This window comes from Scyliorhinus torazame, chromosome 16 (assembly GCF_047496885.1).
Source record: "Scyliorhinus torazame isolate Kashiwa2021f chromosome 16, sScyTor2.1, whole genome shotgun sequence".
NCBI lineage: Eukaryota > Metazoa > Chordata > Chondrichthyes > Carcharhiniformes > Scyliorhinidae > Scyliorhinus > Scyliorhinus torazame.
The window spans coordinates 92,471,002-92,481,064 of record NC_092722.1 but is presented as its reverse complement, the minus strand read 5'-3'; the positions used below and the strand labels follow the sequence as shown (position 1 = coordinate 92,481,064).

The window sequence follows — 10,063 nt, the reverse complement described above, 5'->3', positions numbered from 1 at the left end:
TCCCGACCGCAGGAGAGGCGGGGGGGGGGGGGGGGTGGCAGTTCCCCTCGCCAGAATCCGCCACATCCCCTCGCCAGATTCCGCCACATCCCATCGTCAGAATCCGCCACATCCCATCGTCAGAATCCGCCACATCCCATCGCCAGAATCCGCCACATCCCCTCGCCAGAATCCGCCACATCCCCTCGCCAGAATCCGCCACATCCCCTCGCCAGAATCCGCCACATCCCCTCGCCAGAATCCGCCACATCCCCTCGCCAGAATCCGCCACATCCCCTCGCCAGAATCCGCCACATCCCCTCGCCAGAATCCGCCACATCCCCTCGCCAGAATCCGCCACATCCCCTCGCCAGAATCCGCCACATCCCCTCGCCAGAATCCGCCACATCCCCTCGCCAGAATCCGCCACATCCCCTCGCCAGAATCCGCCACATCCCCTCGCCAGAATCCGCCACATCCCCTCGCCAGAATCCGCCACATCCCCTCGCCAGAATCCGCCACATCCCCTCGCCAGAATCCGCCACATCCCCTCGCCAGAATCCGCCACACCCCTCGCCAGAATCCGCCACATCCCCTCGCCAGAATCCGCCACATCCCCTCGCCAGAATCCGCCACATCCCCTCGCCAGAATCCGCCACATCCCATCGCCAGAATCCGCCACATCCCATCGCCAGAATCCGCCACATCCCATCGCCAGAATCCGCCACATCCCATCGCCAGAATCCGCCACATCCCCTCGCCAGAATCCGCCACATCCCCTCGCCAGAATCCGCCACATCCCATCGCCAGACTCCGCCACATCCCCTCGCCAGAATCCGCCACATCCCCTCGCCAGAATCCGCCACATCCCCTCGCCAGAATCCGCCACATCCCCTCGCCAGAATCCGCCACATCCCATCGCCAGAATCCGCCACGTCCCATCGCCAGAATCCGCCACGTCCCATCGCCAGAATCCGCCACGTCCCATCGCCAGAATCCGCCACGTCCCCTCGCCAGAATCCGCCACATCCCCTCGCCAGAATCCGCCACATCCCATCGCCAGAATCCGCCACATCCCATCGCCAGAATCCGCCACATCCCCTTGCCAGAATCCGCCACATCCCCTTTCCAGAATCCGCCACATTACCTCGCCAGAATCCGCCACATCCCATCGCCAGAATCCGCCACATTACCTCGCCAGAATCCGCCACATCCCCTCGCCAGAATCCGCCACATCCCATCGCCAGAATCCGCCACATCCCATCGCCAGAATGCGCCACATCCCATCGCCAGAATGCGCCACATCCCATCGCCAGAATGCGCCACATCCCCTCGTCAGGATCCGCCACATCCCCTCACCAGAATCCGCCACATCCCCTCGCCAGGATCCGCCACATCCCCTCGCCAGAATCCGCCACATCCCCTCGCCAGAATCCGCCACATCCCCTCGCCAGAATCCGCCACATACCCTCGCCAGAATCCGCCTCATCCCATCGCCAGAATCCGCCACATCCCCTCGCCAGAATCCGCCACATCCCCTCGCCAGGATCCGACACATCCCCTCACCATGATCCACATCCCATCGCAAGAATCCGCCACATCCCCTCGCCAGACTCCACCACATCCCCTCGCCAGAATCCGCCACATCCCCTCGCCAGAATCCGCCACATCCCCTCGCCAGAATCCGCCACATCCCCTCGCCAGAATCCGCCACATCCCCTCGCCAGAATCCGCCACATCCCCTCGCCAGAATCCGCCACATCCCCTCGCCAGAATCCGCCACATCCCCTCGCCAGAATCCGCCACATCCCCTCGCCAGAATCCGCCACATCCCCTCGCCATGATCCACATCCCCTCGCCAGAATCCGCCACATCCCATCGCCAGAACCCGCCACAACCCCTCGCCAGAATCCGCCACATCCCCTCGCCAGAATCCGCCACATCCCATCGCCAGAATCCGCCACATCCCATCGCCAGGATCCACCACATCCCCTCGCCAGAATCCGCCACATCCCCTCGCCATGATCCGCCACATCCCCTCGCCAGAATCCGCCTCATCCCATCGCCAGAATCTGCCACATCCCCATCACCCGAATCCGCCACATCCCCGAAGACAGACTTGGAGAACATTGGTCAATTCTGATCGAGATTGATTCTTTACTTCCTCAATTCTCCCAAAGGTCTCAAAAACTCAAGAATTATTAAATGTCACACAAACCAAAACTTTCACCCCTTGAATTGAGCACTCCCGAGAATTACGGATCCAATGTTTCAGTACCACCCACCCGTTTAATCCCCAGTCCCCCCAGCTCCATGTACTCTTTCCCCTATCACTGACTGTACCCACCCATTTAATCCCCTCTCCTATCCCCTGTACACTCTCTCCCCTATCACTGACTCTACCCACACATTTAATCTCTCCTATCGCCTGAACACACTCTCCCCTATCACTGACTCTACCCACCCATTTAATCCTATCCCCTGTACACTCTTGAGAGTTTGGCTGATGATCGATAAATGAGAGTTTGGCTCAAGATGGATTGTAACTTTATGGGAAAAACAAAATGTTAGGTAAAGCTTTGTGTGAAGAAATGTCAAGACAGGCTTTTACAGGCTTCTGGTAGCAAAATGTATCACCTGTTTTTGAACCAGACAAATTGCAGTAACGGCCTTGGGAATGGGTGCACTAGGCTTAAAGATAATTATAATTGAGGGGGCTGAATTATAATTGAGCTGAGAGCACAGATAGAAATGTGAGGGAGCTGCCCTCAGAAATGAACCAAAAACTATAAGAACTGCTGTTAGATGTATTGGCTTTGGCTTGCTGGTGTAACTCTCAAGAGATACAGTGGTTTTAGCCCCGGCCGAGAAATAAACATATGTTAAAGTAACGAGGTGTTCGACTGATCATTTCATCCGGACTGGCTGCAAAAGAATCCTCACTCTCTCCCTTATCACTGACTCTACCCACACATTTAATCTCTCCAATCCCCCGTCACTGACTCTACCCACACATTTAATCTCTCCTATCGCCTGTACACACTCTCCCCTGTCACTGACTCTACCCACCCATTTAATCTCCTCTCATGTCCCCTGTACACTCTCCTCTGTCACTGACTCTACCCACCCATTTAATCTCCTCTCCCCTGTACACTCTACCCCATCACTGATTCTATCCACCCATCGTCAGTCTATTAACCAATTCGCGATCCATGCCAGTACACCCGATCCCATGTGCTTTAATCTCTCATGAAGGACCTTATAAAAGCCTTCTGATAGTCCAAATGTGCCACATTGAGCGGTTCTCCCTTATCTAGTCTACTAGTTACATCCACAAAAAAAACACAGTAGATTGATTAAGCATCGTGCCTTTCATACACTCAAAGAATAAGAACATTACAGCACAGGAACAGGCCCTTCCTCCTCTCACCTTGAACCTGTGCCCCCTTGTAATTGAGTCTTCCACCCTGGGAAAACGCTTCTGACTACTCTGTCTATACCTCATAATTTTGTAGACCTCAATCAGGTCTCCCCTCAGCCTCCAACTTTACAACAAAAACAGTTCAAGTTTATTCAACCTCTCCTCATAGCTAATACCCTCCAGAACAGGCAACATCCTGGTACACCTTTGCACTCTCTCCAAAGCATCCATGTCCTTCTGGTAGTGTGACCAGAACTGCATGCAATATTCCAAATGTGGCCTAAATAAAGTATTATAACATGACCTGCCAACTCTTGTACTCAAAGCTCTGGCCGATGAAGGCAAGGATGCCGTCTGCTTTCACGACCACCTTATCCACCTGTATTGCCACTTTCATGGAACTATAGACATGAAGCCCAGGTCCCTCTATATGTCAATGCGGATTCTGCAATTTACTGTATAATTCACACCTGAATTTGATCTTCCAAAATGTATCACCTTGCATTTGTTGGGATTGAACTCCATCTACCATTTCTCTGCCCAACTCTCCAACCTGTCTATATTCTACTGTATTCACTGACAGTCCCCTTCACTATCTGCAACTCCACCTATCTTAAGTGTCATCTGCAAACTTGCTAATCAGACCATCTACATTTTTCTCCAGATCTTTTATATATATATATATATATATATATATATATATATTACAAACAGTGGTCCCAGCACTGATCCCTGTGAAACACCACTAGTTACAGATCTCCATTCTGAAAAACTCCCTTCCACTGCTACTCTCTGTCCTGTTACTCTGTTTACTTGCTATAAATATGGCGGTTAATATTCCTAATTATGAGTATACTTTCAGAGTCGCCAGGTATCTCTCGATACCGCCACAAGGTTCAACCCGAATACCGATCAAAGAGCCAATACACCAGTTAGTTCAAAGTCAATGGTATTTATTTACACACAGTATGATTTACTCATTCACAATAACACTACAAGCTAAACTATCTCTATCACTAACACGTATACTTAACTTCGGGTGCCCACTTAGGTCAGAGGAACAAATGCCGTTGTTCGGATCGGAGGCTGTTGGGTTCGAAGAGGTAACAGGAGTACAGCTAAGGTCGTCCGTCTGGTAGCGAGCGTTGACCTCAAACTTACTTGCTTCTGGTGATGCTGGTGGAGGAGTCTCTCCGCTTGAGATCCGAATCCAAGAGAGTGAACCTTTGGCGGGGGTTCCTTCTTATACTTGGAGGGGGGCTTAGCGTGCTTTTCGGCGGGCTTTAAACTTGGTCCCAATTAATTGGTCAGCTTCTTGATCATTGTCATCGATCTAAACCAATAAAGGGGCGGGTGCTTTGATCGCTGGGCTTGTCCTAGGTGGCCGTTGGCCTTGCTTTGTTTGTGTCTTTTGGTTGGGGTAATGGTGCCGGAATGTCTGAGATAGTATCGGCTACCTGAGCATTAGTCCTTTGTTCCTCGGAGATGGGCCATCAATATGTAAATCGACCCAGAGTTTCGATTCCATCTGCAAACTGCCTTCCAAATATACATTCAGGCTCTGTGCCTGCTTGTTGCTTTGCATTGTCCATTTTTCCCTACAGATTCTGCGAGTGTCCATTTTATACGCTGAAAGTGGCCATCCCAGATGGCTACAGTCCCCTGTTGCCAAGCCAGTTCTTTATCTATCTAGCTAGCACAGTGGATCCCATGCAACTTTACCTTTTGTACCAGTCTGCCATGAGGGACCTTGTCAAACATCTTACTGAAGTCCATGTAGACAACATCCACAGCCTTTCCCATATCAATTAATTTTGTCACCTCATAAAACTCTTATCAAGTTGGTAAGACATGACTTTCCCCGCACAAAACTATGTTGCCTATCACTAACTAGTCCATTTGCTTCCAAATGTGAATAAGTCCCTCAGTATCTTCTCCAACAGCTTCCCCACCACTGACATCAGGCTCACTGGCCTATAATTACCTGGATTATCCCTGCTTTCCTTCATAAACAAAGGGGTAACATTGGCTATTGTCCAGTCCCCTGGAACTCGACTGTGGTCAAAAATGATGCAAAGATATCTGCTAAGGGCCCAGCTATTTCCTCTCTTGCCTCCCACAGTAACCTCCGATAACCTCGGGCAGCACAGTGGTTAGCACAGCTGCTTCACAGCTCCAGGGTCCCAGGTTTGATTCCCGGCTTGGGTCACTCACTGTGCAGAGTCTGCACGTTCGCCCCGTGTCTGCGTGGGTTTCCTCCGGGTGCTCCGGTTTCCTCCCCCAGTCCAAAGATGTGCAAGTTAGGTGGATTGACTATGCTAAATTGCTCTTAGTGTCCAAAAAAAGGTTAGGTGAGGTTACTGGAATAGGGTGGAGGCGTGGGCCGAAGTAGGGTGCTCTTTCCAAGAGCCGGTGCAGAATTGTTGGGCCATATGGCCTCCTCCTGCACTGTAAATTGTATGATATCCTATCTGGCCCAGGGGACTTGTCTACCGTAATGTATTTTAAGATGTCCAACACTTCCTCCTTCATTACGCTGACATGTCCTGGAGTATTCACACACACACACTCAACATCCATCATGTCCCTCTCCTTGGTGAATAATGATGCAAAGTACTCATTAATTAAGGATATCACCCACTTTCCTCCTTCGTCTTTGAATTCGTCCTACTCTTTCCCTAGCTATCCTCTTGCTCCTTATATATGTATAATAGGCCTTGCTGGCTTTGTCCAATCCCATTAATGCCTTCCAAATGTTCTGTTAATATGTCATTTGTAATAGGTACTAGCATATTCCTCACCAGGCTAACTGATCTATAATTCTCCCTTTCTTCCCTCTCCCTCCCTTTTTAAATAGTAGGGTTACATTAACTAATGTCCAATCTGTAGGAACTGCTCCAGAGTCTATAGAATTTTGAAAGATGACCACAATGCATTTCCAGGACCACTTACTTTAATACTCTGGGGTGTTGATTACCAGGCCCTGGTGATTTGCCAGCCTTTAACCCCATTAATCTCCCCAGCACCAATTTCTTCCTAATACTGAATTTCCTTTAATCCACTCTCTCACGAGACCCTTGGGAATGCATGGCCTCCATATGAACCATTGCCCATCAACTTTAGTAGGACTTCCCTATCTACCCATGCCAATTTGTGCCTCATAATCCTTGATTATGATTCAGGACCCTTGTTTAGGATTAGAGTACTTAACTCTCCAACCTAATGAATAATTCTATTATGGCCGCTACTCCCAATCATATTATGGTTACTCTTCCCTTAGGGACCCCACACAACAAGTGTTAATTAATCCTTTCTCATTGCACAGTACCCAGATGAGAATAGGCTGTTCTCTGGTTCCAGAAAACATTGGTCCAAAAAAATAAATCATGTTCTCACTCCACTACATCATTGTTAGTTTAGTTTGTCACGGCAGCACAGTGGGTTAGCACTGCTGACTAACAGCACTGGGTTACTGTCTGTGTGGTGTCTGCACATTCTCCCCATGTCTGCGTGGGTTTCCTCCCGGTACTCCGGTTTCTTCCCACAATTCCCGAAAGACGTGCTGTTAGGTAATTTGGACATTCTGAATTCTCCATATACCCGAACAGGTGCCAGAATGTGGCAACTAGGGTTTTTTCACAGTAACTTCCTTGCAGTGTTAATGTAAGCCTACCTGTGACAAAGATTATTATAAACTAAGAACTTTACCTTAAAAAAGCTGGGACTTTCGAGATTCTCAGGCTAAGACCAAGTTTGGGAACTCACAGCGCACACCCTCCAGATAGGGTCTGGCCAAGTGTTCTCTCTAGCAGACAGTATTTTTAGTTCAAGTTGCAAGTCTTGAAACTATATAGCTGTTTATGACTACAATTATGTGCTTATTTAATGAGTTAAATAAAGCTGTATTTAATTCAAGCTTGTTGAAGGGACTGATTTGTCTGTTTCATCAGTTGTCGCCAGTAATATTCACTTGGTGTTTCCTACTCTTTCCTCCCCCCCCCCCCCCCAATACAGGTTCCACATCAGGATTTTCTGAACCAAGATTCTTCCTTATTGTTGTATCGATTTCCTCCTTCATTAACACTACCCCACCTCCTTTCCCCTTTTTGTCCCTTTCCCATTCTTGGTAACATCCCAGCCCTGTCTCTGTAATTGCAACTATATCATAACCACTTGTTAATTTATCGAGCTTAGTAAATGCTCTGCACATGAAGACACAAAGCCTTTCGACTTAAATCTGATGGAATTTATCTGGATGAGTTGATTTCTTGCAGTCAGCATGGAACGATGGGCAGAACGGCCCACCTTTGGTTTAACTTTCTTTGTACAATACCAATAGACAGCTGCAGAATCTTTATCCTCAAAGAAATGCAGATAAGAGTGGTAAAAGTTTTATTTCTTTCAACCCTGTTTCCCCACCCCCCCCCAACCAAACATTAGTTCAAAACTTAAACAGGATCTCAAAAAATATTTACAAAGCTTTTAATTCTCCCAGTTTGATTGCAACAAGTGAAAATGTGAGAGATTTCTGATAGCACAAGCATTCGACCATGGTAAAAGCAACACAGAACAAAATATGTGCAACATCAGTCGAATAATGTCCTCTTCACTTTATACCCAGAATCAGCATCGAGCACTCCCAGGGACAAGTACAATGCAGAGCTCAGTCTGCATGACCTTAACGGTGTAATTTTATACCCAGTGTCAGCAAGGGTGGGGGTGGGCACGGGCAAGGGTGAGAAAGAGGGAGTATGTGCAGGAAGATGCAGAGGGACCAGGGAGCAGATTAACAATTCTTTCAACCGGACATCGCTCCTCGAAGGCACACAGGATCCAGGAGTTTACAAATAGAGGCATTGATCTGAAGCCTGGCTGTGCCAGCCTCAACAATAATCGCTGGGCAGGCCTCACCTTCGATACCGTGTCAGAATTTGGTCACCAAACCATTGGAAGGACTGCACACCGCTAGAGGGGGCTCGTAGGTAATCGACCTGGCCAGTCCCAGAGGCGAGGGGACTTTGGTTGATATGCAGAGTTTGGGAGAAGTTGGGACTGTTTACCCTGGGAGTACAGAAGGTTGGCGGGGGGGGGGGGCTCAGAATCAATGGAGGCATTCAATCAGGAGAGATGCTCGAGAGAAAGAGAGAGAGAAATTTAAGGACAGTTTCCCCCAGCGAATGGTCATAAACAAACTCTCTTTTTTCCTGGATAAAATGTCCACGGATTCAGTCGCTCGCCGGCATGGAACACAAAGCTTTGCTGAAGAGGGAGAGAGAGGCATGTTGAAAAGCACTCACTAGGACAAACACAAGAACACCAAATTTCAAAGAGTCACAACCACTCGAACGACAGAAGTGGGTGCCAATTGGTTGCCAAGACAGCTCGGATTGGCCGACGCACTGCCTTACTTTCTGACCCCCAGACATCCATTTGTGTCCGTTTGATGTCAGTTACTCAGGCCAAATGATCGCCACAAATGGCTGATTGAACCAACGAGGGAGTGAGGCAGAGTTACAGACTCTACATCAACCAGCCCATGCGAGTACAAATAAATACAAAACATCCACTGTTGGATAGGATTCCACGATGGGAGCAGCACTTATTGAGCAATACAGAGTGGGCCAATATCTACACTAACCAATTTAAGATGACAGGTGGTCGTGCTTGCTGAGCAATCCTGAGTGTGCCAAATAGCTACACTAACCAATTTCAGATAATTAGTCAAGCTCGCTACATGGCTAAGGCGGCATACATTCAGACACAGGACCCCGCCCTATGCTAGGAAAGGAATAAGTTCATAAGATAGAGCAGCAGAATTAGGCCCATTGAGTGCGCCGTCATTCGATCATGGCTGAGAGGATAAATGGGAACGGCTGAATTTTGAAGGAGTTCCGAGGTCTTGGTCCCAAGTTATGCAGCACTCTCACGCACGGAGGGTTTAACGAAGCTCCGCTCACTGCAGGTACATCACCAGGATGACAGTCAGAGTCACGGCGAGGATCACCAGGAAGGGAAGCCATGTCCTGACAAAACCTCCGAAACTACGAGAAAAGGAAAAAGACCGAATGAAGTCACAAACTGCTTTGATCTAAATGACTGACAGAACAGGGCTTGAGAAGGGCTGAATAGGCCTCCCCCTGCTCTTATGTAACATACTCAAGAGGGACTGAATGGACCCTCTTCCTGTGTAACAGGCTCGAGGGGGGATTGAATGGGCCTCCTCCTGTTCCTCTGTAACAGGCTCGAGAGGGACTGAATGGGCCTCCTGATCCTGTGTAACAAGTCGAGGGGGAGGGGGCTGAATGGGCCTCCTTCATGTTTTGCAATCGGCTTCTCCCAAATAAGCCAGCCAATACAATCAGGAGCAGGGACATTGGCTGATTCACCCCCTCCCCACACCCAATCCAGAGGACCCTCTACCTGACGTATTTGCCATGGATCAGCATTAGGAGGCAGAGTTTGACCATGTTCCACGATGTCTTGTTGTCATACCGCATCAGGTTGAGCGCCATAGCGACATGCGAGTGACAGTTGTCACAGCACAGGTTATGCTACAAGCAGAAAGAAACTGTTAAACTGGTGAACAAAGAGTTCAAAAATAAAATGGCTGCTTTGATTAACAGGCCATTCCATGTAACATAGAAAATAAAGCAGAACCACCTA

General features: G+C 48.9%; 1 protein-coding gene across 1 annotated transcript in view; it reads right to left on the bottom strand.

Annotated features, from left to right (window-relative positions):
• Positions 1–7,868: 7,868 nt before the first annotated feature.
• LOC140392280 (transmembrane protein 222-like) overlaps positions 7,869–10,063 on the bottom strand; it is a gene marked incomplete at its 5' end in the record, with an annotated part of 2,573 nt that continues 378 nt past the window's right edge. Inside the window, 2 exons of the mRNA XM_072477598.1 lie at positions 7,869–9,441; positions 9,821–9,951. Coding sequence (XP_072333699.1) covers positions 9,354–9,441; positions 9,821–9,951 — 219 coding nt within the window. The remainder of the gene's footprint in view (positions 9,442–9,820; positions 9,952–10,063) is intronic.